Source organism: Diceros bicornis, chromosome 39 (genome assembly GCF_020826845.1).
Source record: "Diceros bicornis minor isolate mBicDic1 chromosome 39, mDicBic1.mat.cur, whole genome shotgun sequence".
Classification (NCBI taxonomy): domain Eukaryota; kingdom Metazoa; phylum Chordata; class Mammalia; order Perissodactyla; family Rhinocerotidae; genus Diceros; species Diceros bicornis.
In genome coordinates, this window is record NC_080778.1 from 7,826,558 (window position 1) to 7,849,500 (window position 22,943).

General features: G+C 35.7%; 1 protein-coding gene across 1 annotated transcript in view; it reads right to left on the minus strand.

Moving 5' to 3' along the window:
* PACRG (parkin coregulated) overlaps positions 1-22,943 on the minus strand; it is a 477,474-nt gene that overhangs the window by 391,946 nt on the left and 62,585 nt on the right. Inside the window, exon 2 of the mRNA XM_058534025.1 lies at positions 12,509-12,643. Coding sequence (XP_058390008.1) covers positions 12,509-12,643 — 135 coding nt within the window. The remainder of the gene's footprint in view (positions 1-12,508; positions 12,644-22,943) is intronic.

Sequence of the window (22,943 nt, forward strand, 5' to 3'; positions counted from 1 at the left end):
AGGTCTTGGCAAATACCAGTTCTAGACTGAGGTAAAACTGAAGGTAAACAAACAGTAGTATATGGGTTTTATAAACATCCTGCACAAAAAAGGAAATGCAATGTCATCTTACAGACTTAGAGAGTGAGCAAACCCCTTTAAATTCACTACTGCAGAAATCAGTGATTTTTAGAAAGGATTCAAGAAGCCAAATCTTTTTTTTTTTTTTTTGATGTTTTAATGGTTTCTAACATTGTGAAATTTTGGGTTGTACATTTTTGTTTGTCCATCACCATATATATGACTCCCTTCACCCCTTGTGCCCACCCCCCACCCCCCACACCCCACCCCCACTGCCCCTGGTAACCACAGTCCAGTTTTCTCTGTCCATCTCTTGGTTTTATATTCCACATATGAGTGAGATCATACAGTGTTTGTCCTCCTCTTTCTGGCTTATTTCACTTAACATAATACGCTCCAGGCCCATCCATGTTGTTGCAAATGGGACGATTTTGTCTTTTTTTATGGCTGAGTAGTATTCCATTGTATATATATACCACATTTTCTTAATCCAATCGTCAGTTGAGGGACACTTAGGTTGCTTCCACTTCTTGGCTATAGTGAATACTGCTGCAATGAACATAGGGGTGCATAAGCCTCTTTGGATTGTTGATTTCAGGTGCGTTGGATAGATTCCCAGTAGTGGGATGGCTGGATCATAGGGCATCTCTATTTTTAATTCTTTGAGGAATCTCCATACCGTTTTCCATAGAGGCTGCACCAATTTGCATTCCCACCAGCTGTGTATGAGGGTTCCTGTTTCTCCACATCCTCTCCAACATTTGTTGTTTTTTGTCTTGGTGATTATAGCCATTCTAACGGGCGTGAGGTGGTATCTTAGTGTTGTTTTGATTTCCATTTCCCTGATGATTAGTGATGTTGAACATCTTTTCATTTGCCTATTGGCCATCTGTATATCTTCCTTGGAGAAGTGTCTGTTCATTTCCTCTGCCCATTTTTTGATCGGGTTGTTTGTTTTTTTGTTGTTCAGTTGTGTGAGTTCTTTATATATTATGGAGATCAACCCCTTGTCAGATGTATGTTTTGCGAATATTCTCTCCCAGCTGGTTGGTTGTCTGTTCGTCTTGATTCTGGTTTCATTTGTCTTATAAAAGCTCTTTAATCTGATAAAGTCCCACTTGTTTATTTTTTCTTTAGTTTCCCCAGTCTGGGTAGGCATGTCATCCGAAAAGATTCCTTTAAAACCAATGTCAAATAGTGTGTTGCCTATATTTTCTTCTATGAGTTTTATAGTTTCAGGTCTCACCTTCAGGTCTTTGATCCATTTTGAGTTAATTTTTGTGAATGGCGATAGCACATGGTCCACTTTCATTCTTTTGCATGTGGCTGTCCAGTTTTCCCAACACCAGTTATTGAAGAGACTTTCCTTTCTCCATTGCATGTTCTTAGCACCTTTGTCGAAAATTAGCTGTCTGTATATGTGTGGTTTTATTTCTGGGCTTTCAATTCTGTTCCATTGATCTGTGTGTCTGTTTTTGTACCAGTACCATGCTGTTTTGATTACTATTGCTTTGTAGTACGTTTTGAAGTCAGGGATTGTGATGCCTCCTGCTTTGTTCTTTTTTCTTAGGATTTCTTTAGCTATTCGGGGTCTTTTGTTGCCCCATATAAATTTTAGTATTCTTTTTTCTATTTCTGTGAAGAATGTCATTGGGATTCTGATTGGGATTGCATTGAATCTGTAGATTGCTTTAGGTAATATAGACATTTTAACTATGTTTATTCTTCCAATCCACGTGCATGGGATATCTTTCCATTTCTTTATGTCATCGTGGATTTCTTTCAATAATGTCTTGTAGTTCTCATTGTATAGGTCCTTCACCTCCTTGGTAAGATTTATTCCCAGGTATTTTATTCTTTTTGATGCAATTGTAAATGGTATTATCTTTTTAAGCTCCAAGAAGCCAAATCTTTATGAAAGAAGAGCAGAAATTCATACGGTGAGAATAGGCCGAGGCAGAAAACAATATTTTATCCTCAGGGAATGATCAGATACATTTGCAAGACACAATACATACAAAATGTACAATGATGTTGATAAGAGTATTGTTCATAATAGCAAAATATTGATGAAAAATGTTAATATCCAACAATAGGGAATTGGTTAAATTATGGAACACACTACAGATTCTCAAAATGACTCTTGAAGTACATATTCATTGACAAAGAAAGATGGTTATGACTTGTAATTAATAGAAAAATTTACAAAGTATGAGTAAAATGTTTTTTAAAATTTGTATACATACCTAGATTTTCATATGCAGAGAAAAAAGGGTCTGAAAAGTTACCACCAACAAATTAATAGTGGCTATCTCAGTGTGTGGGATTATGACTGACTTATATTTTTTATTTTTGCTTATCTGAGTTTCAAAATACAGAAGAATAAATCAGAACATTTTCTATGATAAACCTGCTTGTACAATAATTTTTAAGCCAATGTATATAATGATATGAGTGAAGAAGAAATGAGCAATATAAAGATTTACAAGGCTAAATATAGCAGTGGAAGTAAAAATTTGAATTTGAGGGAGTAAGAGACAAACTGATACTAAAGAAAATAGAAAAGAGAAGTTTTAAAAAAATGAATAAAGAGATGAAAATATTAAGGGAGACAATAATAGAAAAGATAGGATACAATATGTTTACAGTCCACATATAATATTTGTTCTAAGAAAGACAAAAGAAAAATTGTGACAAAAATAATACTCTATGACATTACAGAAGAAAATTTCCCTCACTTGACAAAAAGTTTCAAGTAGACAGAATAAACTTTCTATATTGAAGAAAGAATCAATGAAAAGAAAAAATATACATGGAAGCAACTTTTAATTATACAAAAATAGTGCAATTACCCAGCCTGTCAAACAAAATAAGCAAACAAAAACAGATCACAGGCATAAAAATCAGACTGGTCCTCATTTCTTAGCATCCATATGTTGGAATACAATGACATTACATTATTCAGAGATTTGGAGGGGAACAGTTGTAATTTAAGTATGTTAATTTGAATCATACTTTGTTTCACATATGAAAGTTAAAAAATTATATTTTCGAGATATTCAAGGATTCAGAGATATTCAACCCCTGCACCTGCGTTTTATAAAATTGCTTGCAAATATACGTAGAGAGAGCTGAATCTAAATAAAAACCAAGGAATGGGAACTTACAGCTTGAAAGTTTTATGGATTTTCCCTTATTCAGACTGGAATGCAGTCTTGGAAATGCTGTAGGATCTTTTGTTGTAAGGGATATGTCTAGTTTGGGGGCAGAGATTGGTTTCATAATAATTCTGTTGATGATCTTTGTCCATTCTTATACTTTCCTTAATAGCAAAAAATGTGCTTCATATTTAATAAATCTTTTTCTCAATATCTGTTGCTATTCTCCAAAAATATACTAGTAACTGTTCACTATGACAAATCCACTTATGGTTGGCACTGTAGTGTAAGAGTTGCTAAAGGGGAAGCCATGTGTGCGACTGCTAAAGCTATACAGAGACTTGTATTTGAATATACATTTTCCAAAGGCCTTGAGTAATGACTGTTGAAAACTTTAAAATGCATATTAAACTATTTTCAGTCTTTTCTGTTGTTGCTGTTAAATTGGAGAAAACTATTAATCATTAATACTCCTGTGGCAGTCATGTCCGTTATTAATCTCCTTTCCTAATTAGGTCCTTGAATGTTCCTTTGAGTTACTTAAAAATCATCATATAAAATACGATTTCAACAAAGTAAAAAACATATGCAGAAGAAAGACTGAACTAAAATATCAATATACTAAAAGTTGTTATCTCAGGATGAATGATGTCTTCCATATATATTTTATCCATCTTCCACACTTTCTACAACAATCCTCTATTACTTTAAAACCAGAAAAAATCAGAAAATCTAAGAATAAGTGCATAAAATTTTTATGTATCATATAATGACAAATTTTTTTTAAGTATTGTATATACTGTAATCTCAATCAGCAAAAGAAAGATAAGACAGAAAACTTTCAAAAATATTAACAGTTGCATTCAGTGGATGGTGGACTAGTGAGCGATTTATTTATTCCTTCTACTTTTCAATATTTTCTTATTTTATAAAATAAACACGTATAAATTTCATATTAATAATAAAAATTTAATAATAAAAATAAAAATTTATGTTTTTTTTACATGAATTCAACTGGTTATCCTACCAGGAATAATTATCCACAGAACTCGCAAGGTCAGGATAATCTTTTTCATAAAAGTAAAATATAATTTCCTAGAATTGTTGCCTAAAATATGGATTAAAATCATATGATTATGTATTAATACTTTATTTAGATTTTATCTGAAAGAAAAGGAGAAACTTTAATATAACTGCCGGGGGGTTGAAAGTTCACTAAGCACCTAGATGGCTTGAATGTAAAGAGACACTTTGACCGCTCTAAATAAAAACATCAAACATTGATTTTTTTTTTTACTATCATACCGTCAATCTGATTCCATTTGTCATCTGCCAAAGAACTTTTGATCTCAAAAGTGCTTCAGTAAAGAAAAGGGATAAGACAAATGATAAGACAGAGAGGGAACAACTCATTAAATTACTAATTGGAACAGAACTGGAGATTTGCCCTCCGGGCAGATACAGGAAAATCGTCAAAGTCCGGTTTGTGTCCCCACACAGAACTTTCTGACAAACAGCAACACACATTTTTAGTTTAAAGATGAGACTACTGATATTTCTGAAATGGCAACATTTATCGTTGGGAGGGTGGCAACAATCCCACTTCTTCGCGGGGTATTGAGTGACAGTACCGTATCTTAGCTGTGGCACTCTGATACTACCAAGACCCCTCCGACTTTTCAACAGCGGGAGGTCGTTTAACTTCCCGCGATTTGTTTTTCTTCTAGTTGTCAGTTGACCGGGATCTGAAACTTACTGCATTGCTTGTTTCCCTTGGGCTCCTAGTAATGTGAATTGTCTTTAGCCCATGCCTATCAAATCACTGTCACACAGCAGCGGTCGACCTTTCTTTTCAATCTATGCACTTTCCAGGAGTTATAAATCAGTTGACTTTCAAGCTCGATGAGATGGCATATGCCCTAGTTTGAAGAACAGATGGAGGCTTGGGGGAAAATTGTTTCTGCAGGCTTGCTACAAGCAGCACTGCTCCATAAAAGTGAACCATTCACACTAATTTCTCACATAAATTACATAGGCAGCAGGGAGCACCAGCCCATTCAGCAGAAAATCTTTCATCTAGCTTTGAGAGGTCATCTAACCAATTCAAATTAAAGTTATTTCTGATACATGGTTGTATTTTCATGCCGTACAATTTTAAGACATAGCAATTTACATCAAATAAAAGAATCACATTAATTGTGTATGCAGTCCCCTCCTCCAAAAAAACAGAGCAGCACATTAATTGCCAGAGGATTATTTTTTTTCAAGACTTCTACAATAAGCTGTCTATTAATTAATCACAGAGGAATTAGTAGTGGAAACATGGCAGCTCTCTTGTACAAAAATCAGGTAAATTGTCGCTTCTGTTGTAAAATTTGCCTTACAAATTCTACTAAGGCCTGTTATCTGGCAGTTATCAAAAGAAATAGAAGCCCAGGACAATTCCAAGAGAACATTCCTTCTTCTTCATGTGAAACAAATTATTCAACTCTTAAATAAACTTGCCTACAAGATTTCAAAAATAAATATCGGTTTTACCAGAGGGGAAATATGTATAACATTAACTTTTTGAATGCTTAACAAATTGAAACATTAAGAAATTGAAGGCACCAAAGGACTAAATTATTAGTCAAAATTACAGAATTTTGAGAATGATATATGGAGGGCTAATGGATCAGGTGTCACATCACAGCGTGGCTTATTTTAAAATGCAATAGTATTTACAGAAAATGAGCTATCATGGTTTGGGGCTGATTTTAATTGTAAGAAAATTAGTGCACATTTTAATAATAATTATATTCAATAACTGTTTTTCCTAGTAGGAAATTATCAGTTATGTCAATGAAAACAGTCACATTGAAAGAGCTTTTTATAGTTCATGAATACCAATGCTGCTAAGAACTGAAAAGAACAGAAAACAAGGAGAACAGACCAGAGAAGAAATTTGGAATAGAGCCATACCCGAATATTAGCAACTAGCAGGTTAACACAGAACTGAAGGTGTTGCCCAGCCAGCATCAGTAGAAATTTTAAAAACTAGATTATCATCCAATTAATTTATGGACAGCGCTTTCTCTATTTGGATATTCAAATTGGACATATATTTTTAGTCATTTAGAAAGAAAAATGAACTTGTCATTTTGAAATTTAAGAAATCAGTAGTCATTGGGAAAGTATTCACATATAACCTAAGGAGCATTTTCACGATAAAAAGTTCAACCCACAGAAACTACTGCATGTAACTCTGGACTGAGCGTTCAAATTAACTTGCTGGTGCTAATCTTCCCGTTTTGCTACTAGAAGACTTGGTCTCTATGGCTAATCTCTAATGAATATTTGTTCTTTGAAGTATTTTGCGAACATCTCAAATACAGATATTTTAGTAATCATGAAACAAAATTTCTTAGAGATCCCAATTAAAAAGAGCCATACCAATCTTCTAGTACATGGTCGTCACCAATAAGGAAAGAAAGGCCTAGAGAGCGAGAGACATGGTGGTGAAACAGTGTCTAGAGAAGTAAGACTTCAAGATAATCAGCTCTAGTACGCTTTACATTCATTCAACACCTATCAGTGGGCACCTACTCCGTGCCAGATTCTGTTCTAGGTCCTGGAACAGATGAGTGAACAAACCAGAAATACAAAGTCCCTGCCTTAGAAGACGTCAGGATATGCCATTTTTATTAAACTTGATCTTGGCTCCATTGTAGGTCCCTATCTGGTTTTCATTTTCTCTCCTCTTTCTTAATATATGCTAACTTTCTGTATTTTATGGTTCTTTGCAAAACAACGTAAAATCTTTCAGGAATAAAGTGGGGTGTTAATATATAAATGAATACATTTATATAATTCATTGGTTAAAAAAATACAAAAGTGTGTTTTTAGTTACCTCATTAACATTAATTTATGAAGTCACTTTTTAATAGAAAAACAAAGTCGTGTGATCCAAGTTTTAACCAACAAGTAACTTTAAAATTAATATATTAAACTCAGGGGAAGTATGCTTTAATGGTGAAACTGTATACCTCTCCAGCAGGTCAGCGAGGGAGATACATTTTTGGCAGTGAGGAGAGGCCATTTTCACTGGTACCTGCCTATACATATCAGCTCTGGCTTTATTAATTTTATTTCAATGTAACTGGCTACCAGAAATTATTTACATGTGAAGTAAAGGACAAGAAAACCAGAATGCAGAAACACCCCAGCAGCTGTGCTACTTTGGACAACGCCCGCCATGCCCTTGCCAGATGAGGGGTAACAAGGTGCTGAGAGAGGGGAATTGCAGGCAAAGTACAGTCCATTTTGAGCTTTTCCCTTTTTGAGACAATTTGAAGGTTTGCAGTTTTAGTTGCATTTGTAACAGGGTTTGTGTTGTATACTCATTTGGCTAGGCAGTTATAGGGTGTCTATTTCTTATTCAAACCTCTCTAAAATCTGGGACATCCTTATGCACATTCATTCGAAATTTAGTGGAAAACAAGACTCTCAATGCATGTCACATTCTATCACACAGCACAGTATCTTGAGCAAATTAAAAAAAGGTGATTTCTATCAGTAATTACCTCGTCAAAATGCCTCTAAAGTGAAGGAATTTAGAGACACCTTAGTGCAGATGTAGCTGTTTTCACCTTGTTTCATCAAAACTGGTGACTGGTTTATAACACCATATAGTCACTGTAAAAGCCCAATGTGACTACGATATTTTTCCTCAACCTTTCTCCCCAGGTCTATATTGAAGTGGCTATTTTAAAATAACTTGTATTCCCATACTATTTTAAAACAATGGCTTAGAATCAGAATTTATAATAAAATGGGGTATTTCATAGTGCTACCTATGACTCATATTTGTGCTCCTCATTAAGTGTGTAAGCAATGATTATTATTTCAAGTTCATTCAGGTGACTACTCAAAATGATTTCAGATTCCCGCCCAAAACAGAGAACTAGAATGGGCTCCTGGCTCCTTCTCCAAAATCGACCCTGGAAAAACTAGAAGGGAAAACATGGACTCTAGGAAGTAACAAACAAGAGGAGGAAGAGGGGGAGGGAGGAGGAAGGAGGAAGGAAAAAGGGCGGAAGAGGAAGAAGTAGAAGAGGAGGAAGAAAAGGAGGAGGAATAAGGAAGGGAAGAGGGTGAGGAGAAGGAAGAAAGGAAGGAAGGGGGGGTGGGAATAGGAGAGGGGAGGAAGAGGAAGAGGGAGGAAGAGGAAGAGGGAGGATGAGGAGGGGGAGGAGGAGGAGACAACTCCTGAGGAGACCTGAAGTCTGTCTGAAACTGATGGGAAAGGAAGGGGGATGGATGATGCCTGGAGGCAGATGTGTAAGAAGAGTTTACAGAAAAGTGGTGTACACTCCCACGTAATTTCACAACTCATGCTTGAACGTTTGGCTCTAGTGCAATTGAAAACTCTTCCCTCTTCACCAAAGGCCCACCTTCTACACCTATGCCTCACTTCATCTGTCCTGTAAGCAGCAGAGGTGGAGACAGTGTGCTGAATATTTTGCATGTGTAATAGCATTTCTTCCCCCTCCAGAATGGCCATATGGAAGACCTTTAGGCAGAGCCGCATCCCCACCCCGCGCTTTTTTTGTATGAGTATGATTCATATTACAGAAGAACAGGAAATTGAAGAACAGAAATTCAAGATGTGGAAACTCAAACACAATTTGAAAATGTCCATTGTTCATCCTGATTATCTGCTTTGTAACTTATCCAGAACGGTTAGCTCTTTTTCACTTCTTTTGCCTGTATATTCTGGATATTGAAGAGATCAGCAACAGAATAAAGTCATGTTTCCTGAATGTTAATAAAGCCAACAAAAATGCAGGAAAAGAGCAGATTAAATTTTTAAGAAATTATGCTTTTTTAATGAATTTAACCATTCACAATCCAGAATTCTTTAGCTATATTTAGAAAATGCATATTTAAAATTAAAAAAGTATGCCAGAGCTTGCCTGGTAGATTTCATATTCTAGGTCAGATCTATTCATCTTTCATAGATAATTAACTTGCCATCGATAAGTATATACAAAATTTCACTATAAATATTTTGAAAAACGTTTTTCGTATTTATCGAGGAATGTGTGGTAAGCATATATCAGTCTTATTTTTTCATTGTAATAATAATTCTCACATAGCTATAGTGTTCTATCTGGCTAGCAGATTCAAGCATTTATTTTTGACTGCTATTATCTTAATCTAGAGCAGCACTGTGTAATATGGTAACCATGTGGCTATTTAAATTAAAATTAATTAAAATTAAAAATTTAGCTCCTCAGTCTCACTAGGGACATTATAAGTGCTTAATGGCCACATATGGCTAGCTGTAATGTATTAGACAGTGCAGACATAGAACATTTCCATCATTGCAGAAAGCTGTATTAGACACTGCTCTGATCTTTAGCGATGCCATTAGGAATAGACCACACTGCACAGATTACGGCGTTGGCTCTGCCCTGTTGCTTTGGCACATGGAACAAATGACCATTTTCATACGCCCTAAACTAGGATGGCAGTTCAGGATGTGGGTTGAGAAATCTAAACTTGCAGAGACATTTACCTATCTCTAACTCTTACTTCTATTTTCTATATTTACTTTCTATTTCTAAGATATTACCATAGAGTGCTTTTGTTATTTCAAGCATATATGGTGATTTCTAATATGGCAATGATCAGGTCAGCTAATCCAGAACAAGCAGAAGGGGAATTTGAGATCTTGGGCAGGGACTGTCTATCAGCTACTTCACAGACTAGAACGAGCCTAAGATGCTAGGACAGCCTTCATCCTGGTTTGTGGCAGTGATTCCTAAGTATTTCACAGTCATAGACCTTTTGAAATCCTGATAAGAGAAATGGACCTTCTACCACATTTTTATGCACAGCATTTCAGACACTCACAAACCACCTTGGAGTCCTGGGGGTGTCACAAGGAGCGGGGAGAGGGGATCGGATTTTCACGGAAGTACAGCTACTCAGCAGCCTTCAGCGAGAGGCCAGCTATAACATGAAGACGAGAGGTTTGCTTGAGCAGGGCCCCGGGACTCTGTCCATTCCGGGGGAACTACAGTGCAGGGTCTTGGGTTATTTGTTGGGGGAGGGGTTGGAGGTAGCCCTACTTCTTTCAACACGTAAGGCCCCTTCCTTAGGAATGGCATCCTAAAGGAGTCCTCTGCTCCTACCAAGTACCCGGTTGTCCCCACAGTACATGCACCAAGGAATAAATACGAATATATTGAGAGATTGTTCACAAGCCTATGCTTAATAATGTTAATGTTTTATCTTCAATATTATAGTAGCACAATTGAAATGTGGTTGGCGAAGCTTTAAAAGGTAGAAGTCTATGGGTTATAGGATAAGATGTTTCTTTAAAGGCATGCTATTATCCCACCAGCAGCAGCAAATAAATTGCTTCCTCTTTATTCTGACTTGTTAGCTTGCTGAATCAGTACTATAGTCAATAGTAGCTTAAAAAAATTAATATAGCTATAAAAAAGAAAAGCAGTTTATATCCCTTCTGATTATTAGATTATTAAAGATAAAGCAAAATGATTCAACCTATACTTTTACTATTTTCAAGATGAATTTTATCTAGTCTCTTGATACTTCTAAAAGTTACTCATAAGATTATTTGAACAGGTCAAAATAAATCTATAAATTCTTTTTATTGATACAATTTTTATGTGCTATAATTACTTAAAACACCAAAATCCACTCACTTTTTATTAAAAAACATGGCATACTCTTTTACTCAAAAGGAATCAGGTTTTTAAGAACTTCCACTGTTATCTTGTATGAACCAGCAACTAATGAACACAAAATCCATGTAAGTAATCAAATATAAATGAACCCAAAAATTACAGTAAAGCTTTGGGAATATGTACTTATGTTAAGACTAAAATATCTAAGTTAGTTATACTTGCTCTAAATTTTTTCTCATCATATGCACATTTTCACATAACAAATTCACATTTTAATAGAGACAAAAGTGAGATGATAATGTCCTTCATCCTCCTAAAAAAATTTATGACAAAATGTAATAACAAGGACCCCTTCAGATTTCTCTTGCCAAATAATCTGTAATAATTCATAATTCAGTAACTGAATATCAGATAACTGCTCAAGATTTAGAAATGTTTGATAATTATACAAAAACACATTTAAAGACATAATAGAAATAATGCAAACAATTCTCTTAGTTTTTCCATAAATGAAGGAAGAGGTTATTTTTAATAAATCTTGCTAAGCTATTTACTTTGATGAATTCTTCAATTTGAGCGTATTATTTCTTAACATAAGTCTATTTGTTAGTGATTACCAGCAATCCCTACATCATCTTCAGACACTATTGTGGGGCTTCTCAGTTAAGTGGGTCAATTGCTTAAATGATATTTGGCAAAAACCTTTTACATGCCTTAACCTGCTCCTATACTCACACATGTGCAACTGCTCTTCTGTCTTTCGGCAGAGAAGCCCCTTTAGCTGATAAATATCACCCAAAGCAAAGGCGTGGATAACAAAAATAATTAAATAGCAGAAGCTGGTTAGAGATCAGGGCTCATTTTTCAAATTAAATGTAAAAGCCGTCTCCAGTTAAGAGATTGGCAAGTTTTTACAAATAACATCAGTGAGCCTTTTAGAAAGAAACACAGCCACATTAGAATGGAGTCATTAGGCAATACATTTATTTTGAAGCCAATTAACCTTTCGTCAGAGAAATGTGGCTGCTGTAACGGTTTTGCGGCGGAGGTCAGCCCGTAACAGGGCGAGTGAGACAGCCACTGCGCCGGCTGCCACGTGCTGCAGACGGACAGCAGCGCGCAGCAACGAGCAGCGGCCTTCTTTTGTATTCCACTCTGCATTTCCAGAGAGCAGACAATCCTGACCTATCCATTTAGGTAATTAAAGCTTCCATTTGGAAGTGTCCTGCAGGAAGGTGAAATTTGGGGGAGATAAATGGCTGTTGCTCTCCCGATCCAGCCACCAGTCCCATCATTTGATGGACTGCCTGAAGCAGGCTGGGCTGCCAAGGTTTTCATAAAAATAGAGATGAATTGGGCAGCAGACAATTCTCTAAGGCAAAGCAACTCTGTCATTTTCTTTTTGCAGGCTATAATTTAATTGTTAGTCAAGGTGGACGGCTGACACAGGGGGGCTTTCTCTAACAGCTTACCCACCATCTTCCGTTCGCTGAGAAATCACTCCCGTTTATTTACTTATCAGGCAAGTTTGTCTGGCATGGGGAGATGTCGCTTCGGCGGTGCAGCTGTCTCTCCCAGCTGTGTCTGACTTACCTTCCACGCTATTTTGTTTCCTTTCGAGTCATGCTCAAGGGCAATTGGGAAGTCTCCTCGCTCATAAAATTTTCGAAATGCTGTGGGCTTGGCTGGTCTTTCTTTAAATGCTCCTGCAGCTGGGGGGCCTCTTACCTTCAAAGAAAAAAAAAAAGGGAATCAGTTTTTAAAATATACCGAAAATTGCACAGTGAAAAGACTTTCATATTTTTAAGTTTCAGTTTGTATAAAATATAGTGGAAAATAAAGACCAAACTGACTAATAATGGACAACAGAAACATTACTAATACAAACATTTGGAGAAGAAAATTATTGTATAATCACTATTAAGGGTCTACTTTATTTCAAACTACTTTAGAAAGCATTCCTAGAAGATGTCACTTAAATATCAATTTATAAGGAAGAGAAGGCTGAACTTTTGCTTAAAGTAAACATTTAATAGAGGTATCTAAGTTCAGAGTGTTAAAATTTTTAAGATTCCTAATAATTGCAAATTCTAATCTCAGATCTGATATACTATGTGGACTACTGAAGTAACAGATTTAAAATATTTCCTGTAAATCCTTCTATATATATATATATATAATAGTAGAATATGTTTTCATGTTATGAATATTAACAACAAATCTATAAAAATGTGATATAAAATTAAGTAATGATAAATGAGAGTTTAAAAAGAAAAATGGTAGTCTACTATGTGCGTATATAGCATACATTTGATAATATGAATTTATGAAAAAGTAACATTAGAATAGATTACATGAGAATCTTTCATTCCCAAAATTGAGATTTTTATCAAGGAAGGAATATTTCATACGGAGTTATTCACACTGAGTACATCTTTCAAATCTGCATTACTTACATATGAACTAATTCATTGTTACAAAATTCAAAGTATTTAGTGAACTATTTATAAAATTATAGTCCACTGCATTCTTCCTTACATATGGTCTAAACATGATTATCTTTCCCTGCTTGTAAAAAAAAAGGTAAATACTAGTCACTCATTAGTTTAATAAAAACATGATTATTTTATTAATTATTAATATGGACAAGATAGCAAGTAACATGAATATCTTAATATTTTAAGTTATTTGATGTCATGTTAATTTTTAATATTTGTGGGAAAAACTTTAATTTTAACGAAGACATATAAAAATATATCTAATATAACAAATATATAATGACAAATACATTTTATCTAATGCACATATAAAGGCTACTGTTAGAAATTGAGTGTGATATAAGAAATATCTTATTAAGATGGCTAAATGCTGAAGTGGAGTTGAAGAGTGAGGTAACACAAAGGCATTTATTGGAGTGTAGGATTTCCTTCACTACGTAGCACATTATTCCCAGCATATGATTACATAAGTAACTGAGGTGACACCGGGCAGCAAGGAAGCAAGATTTCCTCCTACTTACTGAAGATTTGATATTTGTTCTGGTATTAGAATTATTAGCCACCCTTTTCAGCCAAATTCATTCAATGGGTTAATAACCACATGTATGAGACAACTCCTTTGTGCAGAGCCCTGAGCCAGATGCTATATACAAAGAAAAATCTTCTCAACTACATTAGTGTAATGGAAACTGCAGAGATGTTGTCCCTAGACTTTTGCAATTCACGGAGCAGTAAATTTTGAATCACATTTTTGGGAATTGATAAAGAATTTACAACTTTTTATTTTATGAAGAAATTACAATTAAAAACAAAAGATTACTATCTACTATCATGGCACCTTTTTAATACTCCCCAAAATGTGGTAGAACATAATCTAAAGAAAGCAAACTTGGCCAAGTTAAACCAGCATGTATACATATTTATAGAATGTCAAAGTGCATATGTGTGTGCATGTGTACATGCGTGTGTGCATGTGTGTGTGTATGTGTGTATGTATTGTTATTGCACAATACTGATTACTGGTCAGCAGATGTCTCATTTGTTATGTTTTCTTAAAAATTAACTTGTTAATGGATAAAGAAATTGTGGTATATATATCCAAAGGAATACTATTCAGCCATCAAAAAAGAAGGAAGTCCTGCCATTTGCAACATCATGGAGGATCTTGAGAACATTATGCTAAGTGAAATAAGTCGGACAGAGAAAGACAAATCAGTGTATGATCTCACTTATATGTGGAATTTTAAAAAAACAAACTCATAGAAGCAGCAAGGAGAATGGTGGCTGCCAGGGACTGGGGCGTGTGGCATCTATTGATGGTCTTTCTTCATTCGCTTTGCAGTCTTACTGATTCTTGGTGTGATGACTGATTTTCTCTTGAAACCTGGACATTGGTGTATTATGAGACTCTGGATTTTAAACCTTCTGTTTTAGCTGGTTTATTTTGACATCTCTCTGGCAGACACGCAGGTAAGGGTGCCACCTCATTACTGCCAGGTTAGGGTAGAAGTCCTGGTACCCCGCCTGGCCTCTGTTGACCCCAGTGGAGGGAGCTCCTTATTAATAAGGATGAAGGTGGGGGCTCCAGCACCACTAACCCCCACTGACACCTCCCTGAGAGGGAGGGCTAGCAGTGGCACTGACACCACAGATGGCATGGCCTCATTACTGCTGGGAAGTGGTACAATTTCTGACTCTCCCTGAGGCATCCTCTGACACCACCTCAGCTGGAAGAGGGAAGAGTCTCTTTGACCCCTGGCTGGGGTGGAAGTCCAAGCTCCCCCTATGTGGTCTTCACTGACACTGTGGGTGTTGGGGGCCTCTTTACTGTTCCAGTAGAGAGGAATGACCCCGTTCTTCATTAAAAAAATTCAGCTACAACCATTATTTAGATCTTTCGTCTGCTCATCATCTGCTAACTACACTTTTCAGTTTTTCTAGATGTCAAGTTATTATTTATGCTGTTGATAACAAGCCTCCCACTTGTTTAACTGACCTAAATTTTGCCTAAGATTATCTATCTTTCTCCTTTTTCTTTTTATTTATTTTAAAATCAGTTTTTCTTTTTCCATTTGTCTTTATTTCAAATATACTCCAATACTTCTGATTCTGAACTTGAAATTCTAATTGTCCAAACTTCTCAAGAAATGAACACATTTCTCTCTGAGCAGCCTAGAAGGCTTTTTACAGGTTATGATGCATGACTTATACTTCTTTCTGCCCATGAAGCTTCAGGGACCGTCTACAAAAAGTACTCCATGCTTACATTTCCATGGAAAGTCTTTACTTAGTTTCACAAAATTATCCATGCTAACACCTAATAACCCAACAGTGAGGAGAGTCTTTCTTGAGTATCTGTTATCCTCTGTCTTTATACTTCTGCCATTTACTTATTTCTAAACACTATATTTTTTTGGATTCTGCTATAGATCCATTCTAAGTTAACTCTTGGCATCTCAAAAGTTTTAATTGGTAAAACTGACTAGAATATTTTCAGTTACACCTGTTAGTGTAACAGGGGCATTACCTAATTTTACGCAGATGCTCTGTCACTACGTATCTGGATAGTATTTTTTTCTGTTCCAAATACATATGTACCCACTTAAACCTTATAGGAGGACATACTACTTTTTATATGCTCACATAATCCATTTCAACATTCCAAATAATTCTAAAAATCTATACACAAAATCAAGCAAAATATAATTTCTGGAAAGGTAAAGATATTAAAGATAATAATAAAGATAATAATAAAGATATTATTACTGCAAATCACACAGATGAATGTAGCTTGACTAAACAACTTTAAAAACAAGCAAAAATACTTTTAAGAATCCTTATGTAAGTCCTATATTTGTAGAAGAAGAACTACTGTAAATTTTACTTAATGTCTTAAGAATTCTACTCCGATTTATTATAAATAATATAGACGAAATCAGGAACCATAAATCAAACTAGTTTGTGGGAAAATGCAATTAGGATTTGCCTGAATGGTGGGGGCTATCCGTAAACCAATTAGGAAGAATGGATGCTGCAGCAGAATGCTTTTAATAAAATCTAATGCACTTGGGAACAAAGATATTGAATGCACTCTGAAGTGACTACAGATGACAGAGTACTTTATATGCCTACATTTATTGAATGTGCTGGAATGGATTTAGGATTTAGATCACAGTCTCTGTCATATGGTCACAAAACTAAGAATAATTAGTAGGAAGGAATTTAAGGCTCTCTAAAATTCTTCATCATATAGTTTGAAAGTTTCCTTTTCAGTAGTTCTACTTTTCAGCATAAACTGAAGCTGCTAAAAAAAGAAAAGACTTTTACTTCAAGTGGGAAATCTAAATTGTATTATTCTAATTGGTCCATTTAGCCAACTCACTAACATTGAAACAATAAAACGCAAAGACATCAATTTCCTCTTTTCCTCAGATTCAACCCGAAATTTGGATTCATGAAAACACTGTGATTAAGCAGCTGGTGGGCAAGAGTTGTATTGTCTCTGAGCTACTCAGGCACCAGATTGCTAGCTCAGGACTGGCAAATTTCTTGCCATCAGACTAGACTTCTGAGTAAGAAGTATTGTAACTCAGGTTCGGCCCCATTTGCCAATCACAGTTGTTTTAATAACGTCAGAAATTTTGCAACACCTAAAGCCATCAAATGACCAGGAAAATGGTTGCAAAAATACTACAATAAGCAAATCTGGTTGTAATGATAGATGGAGGACCTCGTCATTAACAAAAATGAGCTCAAATTACCAGGTAAAGTCATTACAAAAAGCTTTAACAATATAACAATTTAACAATGTAACAAAACTTTCTGACAAGAATGTTTTTGTCATAGTAACAGTCAGGAAAAATATCAAGAGCCTTATATGGTCAAAAAATATATAGACATACTGTGGAGTCCTTAAAAGTCAGGCCCTACAGGTGACAGTGAGTAGCAGGGAAAACTTGCAAGTGATGTGGGTAACCTACTTTTGGAAGAGCATCCCACCAGGATCTACCAGGATGGCCTGGAGTCAGGAGAATGTGGAGTTAAGATGATCAATCTGGACTTTACTGCAGTGGTCCAAGCACGAGATGGCAAAGGCCTTAAATTAGGGTGGCATCAAAACTAATCACAAAATCCCCTAATATTGTGTTCATTGTTTTACAAACATTAATGGCTTCAACAAAACCCATATAAAATGAATTTACAGACAAGGAAATCACAGCTTAGAAAGGTTCAATAATCTGGCAGAAATCACAGAATTAGAAAGTAGCAGGAAAGGGACTTGACCTCGATCCCTCTGCCTCTATAGGACATGTCCCCAGTCACTATATTAGAGGGTTCAGTTTGGGCAACAATCTAAAGGGGAAAGATCTAGGGCACATGGTGGATTGGATGAGGGGAGCTAGAAGCAGAGAAGAGACAGGCTTCAGCCTATAAAGATGCAAATAATCTATTTGTTTAAGTTATGTAAATAATAAACTGCAGAATGGAGAGAAATCTTATTAAATCACTTACAATTTAACCACCTGTTAATATTTTTGTGCTTTCTCTTCTAGACTTTCCAAAAGCATATATATACAAATACCATGTTTTTATATTTTTATGTCCTATCCATTTAGTGTACTTTTTCACTTAGTGTAATATGTTTTGATGTTGTCATTGATATCAAAATTTCCATTTTCATGGCTAAGCAATATTCCACAACTATTGGTAATTCCATTTGGAATTTATATTATTTCTAGGTTGGTTTTTTTTGCCTATTATAATTACATTATTGTAAACATCTCAAGAATATCCCATTTTCCATATTTTATATTATTTCATTCAGACAGAGTCCCCAATGTGAGATAATAAGGTCAAAACTTATTTATATTTTATGATTCTTAATAAAATTATTTGCTAGTTAAATAGGAGAACAGGTTTTCCTGTCTTAGTCTGCTTGGGCTGCTATAACAAAATTCCATAGGGTGGATGACTTAAACAACAGAAATTTATTTTCTCATAGTTCTAGAGGCTAGACAGCTGAGATCAGGGTACCAACAAGGTCAGATTCTGGTAAGAACCCTCTTCCTATCTTGCAGACTGCTGCCTTCTCACTGTGTCCTCATAGGGCAGGGAGAGAGAGCTCTGGTCTCTCTTCTTCTTCTCATAAGGACACTAATGCCATCATGGAGAACCCACTCTCACGGGACCATCTCATAAACCTAATTACCTCCCAAAGGCCCTGGCTCCAAATACCATCACATTGGGAGTTAGGGGCTTCAACAAATGAATTTGGGTTGGAGAACACAAACATTCAGTCCATAACATCCTTCTACTGTTCCACTTGGGTTACTATGTATAACAAATGAGAATGAACATTTTCTCATTTTAGTACAAATGCTATATGCATACATTCGTGAATGTATGTTTGTCTTGTCCATATTAACATCAATTTGTATGAGCTTTTTATATCAAGAGATATTAAACATTGGTTGCATGTACTGCAAATATCTCCTCACCATCTTTGTTTTCCATTTTTATTTATTTAGCATTTAAAGGTTTAAATGTTTTGTAGGAAAGTCTCCTTGTCTTGTCTTTACTTGCTCTTTTTGCCTCCAGCTTTGCCTTCTCTAGATCATTCCTCCCTCGGCTGCACAATGAATATTCTAATAGACTAATTAAATCATATCTCTCATCTACTTAAAATCCATAAATGATTTCCCATTGACACACTACACAAAGACATTTGCAAACTGAGTTTCTCTCTCTAGTCACTCCTCCACAGGCACCCAAACGTAAGTTATACCCAAATGCGGGCACTTCTCAAATACGCCCTGCTCTCTTTGGTCTCCATGACTTTGCTGTTCTGTCAACCTGTTATTCTCCCTCACCCCTTCACTCCTCTTTCTCCTCTTTCTTTTTCTTCTAAATAACGACTGATCACCTTCAAATTCAGCACAAACCTCACCTGTCCTAAGAAACCTTTCCTAACAAGGCATACCCCTACCCTAGTGTGGGATTAGGTCCTTCTTCACATCGAAATGCCTGCAAGACAAACAACTGGACTTGGCCACTAGACCACGGCGCATCTGTGTGGAGCTTGTTAGGGAAATCCAGGCTATTGATAATGTTTGTCTGTAATCAAGTGGGCCATTAAATCTATGGAAATCGGCAAATTTTCCCAAAGGGAGCGTATATAGTGAGAAAAAGTCTGAGAAGCTGAGACAATAATTTTAATAATATAATAGCATTAATTTAATAGTAAGTGGATTCTGTGGGAGAATAGGAAGAATAGTCAGAATGGTGGCAAGAAAATGGGGAAGGGATGGTATCACAGAATCAGTGAATGAGAGGGATAAGTTGTTTTTTTTTTAAGCGATACAAGAAGGTCAATTAAAAAGAGGACTGAAGTCCTCTGAAAATTAAAATGCTATAGTGGCATGATGGGGTGGAAGCCAGACCACAGTGCACTGATGAATGAATAGCGAATATGAAAGTAAAACCAGATATTCTTTTTGGGAGTCACCCTGCTCTACGGGCAGTCAAAATCTGAGTTGCTAGCAAGGTGTAATTGTCAAAGTAGGGTAAAGCTAATGATAATTGGAAATAGGGAAAGAAAAGAATATCAGTGGACTATAATACTGGAATTCATAAACTATTTAATAACTTAGGGAACTGAGGTGGATTTTAGAACAGAAGATGTATTTATAACTAATACCCTTATGTAAAATGGCCAGAAGAACATGTGAAGTAAAGTATAGATTTTTCAGTGTTAGAAACTCGTAAATCTGAATTTAAGGACCTAACTAAAATATTTCTTAGGAACAGAGTTAAGAAATTGGCTTTAATATAGATCCTACCTATACCATTCGTTCATTGAAAAATGTAATGAATACCTAATATTCCCAAGTCACTAGGCTTGATATTATTGAGGACAAAAAGATAAGTCAAATATATTCTTCTTCTTTTTTTTTTTTTTGTGAGGAAGATCAGCCCTGAGCTAACATCCATGCTAATCCTCCTCTTTTTGCTGAGGAAGACCGGCTCCAAGCTAACATCCATTGCCAATCCTCCTCCATTTTTTGATTTCCTCAAAGCCCCAGTAGATATTTGCATGTCACCGTTGCACATCCTTCTAGTTGCTGTATGTGGGACACGGCCTCAGCACGGTCAGACAAGCGGTGTGTCGGTGCACGCCCGGGATCCGAACCCGGGCCGCCAGTAGCGGAGCGCGTGCACTTAACTGCTAAGCCACGGGGCCGGCCTCAAACATATTATTCTTAAGATATATATCATTTAGAAGAAGAGATAAGACTATCCCCAGAATCTTCTATAGAAGTAAGAATGTGATAAATGCCACAGAAAGATATCCAGAATTCTGCACATTCAGAAGATAAAACATCTGGGTTTTAAGGTCCTTTTCCTTTTCATTAGAAAATGCTATTTAGCCTTGCAAACTATTTACCCTTTTCAGTGGAATGAGGAAGAAATATATTGTAATTTCATATAAACCTGAATTCTGCACAATTTTAACTAGAAACAATTATCAGAGAACTATGGTTGCTGTGCCATAGATTTTTCTATTTACAACCGTTGTAGTAGTTAATGATTAAATCCGAATTAATTTGCTTGTATTTTCTGTATTTCTTAGATCTAAGTAATTATCAATTATTACCACACCTTTATGACCAAACATTCACTACTGATAAAACCAATACATAATTCTTTCTATGTAAAACCTTTCATATTAAAACCTACATTTTCTATTTTGAAGTTCACTTATGTAAATATAAATTTATAAATATAAAATCTAAGGCTTGTGTGATATTTAAAATGAAATAAATTAGTCTAAAGTGCTTGCAGAGACTAGTGTAAATATGATTAGCATAAACAAAAAGTAAAATTATTATTGTGACTGTTATAATAAGTTATGTTTAAATTAGCATTGTCATATGATTACAAAACACTCAAATAACTTATGTAGTTTTTCAGATAGGTAGAACAAGAAAAACGTAGTGTTAGTGAAGACAATAACATGGAGTAGAATAATAAATATTTCAATTAAAAAATATATAAGACTTTGGTCCTAGACTTTTCTACTCGACAATAAATTATACCCTGCTTTGTTGCCAAAAGGATCTAAGGCAGCTGGTAAAGATACATGCACTACGGAAGCATAAGCATGGACTGAATGAGCTGCCATATAACACAGGCAAGTGATTGGACTCTTCAGAGCCTCAGTTCCCCCACGTGTCAGATTAAAAAAAGTACACTAGGAGCTGGCCCTGTGGCGTAGTGGTTAAGTTTGGCACACTCTGCTTCGGCAGCCCAGGTACACGGGTTCGGATTCTGGGCGCAGACCTACACCACTCGTTAGCCATGCTGTGGCAGCGACCCACATACAAAACAGAGGAATATTGGCACAGATGTTAGCTCAGGGCGAATCTTCCTCAGCAAATAAAACAATTACACTAGTTGACTTCCAAGATTCTTTCTACACCTCTATATCTTAACATGTGTATTTATTAAGTCAACAAATATTGTGGACATACAATATTGTCAGAGAATTGATCCACTTGCAGAGCTAAGAGGAACCTCAAAGGGCACATAAACTCCTTGTTTTACTCTTGATAAATTGAAATCGAAAGGCTATGTGGAAACACATCCCAGTTTACCTTTCAAGGCTTATTTTTCTCAGCTCTATCACCCTAATAATGACCTCAGTTTCAGAAATCCTAGACTTCTTTCAGGCTAGGACCCAATAATTTTATTTAAAAATACTTCTGCAATCACTGTCTGACATAAGGAAGTCGCTAAGATTGCTGAGTAAATTATGCTTACATCATTTTAAATTTATAACTAAACTGGATCACACTTGGAACTAAGATTTTATTTCAAAATGTTGTCTCTGTAGTCTAAAATAGTCCGGAAAGCAATGGTCGGGCTACCCAACTCCTTTAAAATTGTTTTGTTCAAAATAATAGGCATTGATGGTCCTTTAAATCTCCGTTTTAGGGAAAAAAAGACGCATAGCCTTTCCTAACAAAAGGAGGTGCAATAATCAAATGATAAAAAAGAAATCTTGACAGTTGAAGGTTAAAAATGTTTACTCAAAAGCTGCTCTCTCCTTGAAGTTAAACACAGGAAAAGGCCACCTATTTATGTGCCCAAGTGTGATTCTTGCTATCAACTTGTCTCCAGAGAGTCATCAGAGACCTCAATTTAGACTGTGCTATTTAGTATCTGTCTTGTAGAACTGATAGGATCCCTGAATGACTGAGACAGCTTGGGTAATACGCTGCCCCACCTAACACTGAGGCCAAAGAAATGAGTAAGTTAAATGTGAAAGGAGAATATAAATGGATAAAAGTTTAAAATATATTCTGTTCCTCTTACACCTTTAATGTTGAAAGCATAGTAAATAGTTTATATCTAAACATATATCTTCTGTATCTTGCAACAGAGTTATTTCTTACTGAATAATTAGAGTAAAAATGTTATTTTTGTATATGTGAAGAGACTATTACCATTCGCATCTTACATATCATGAA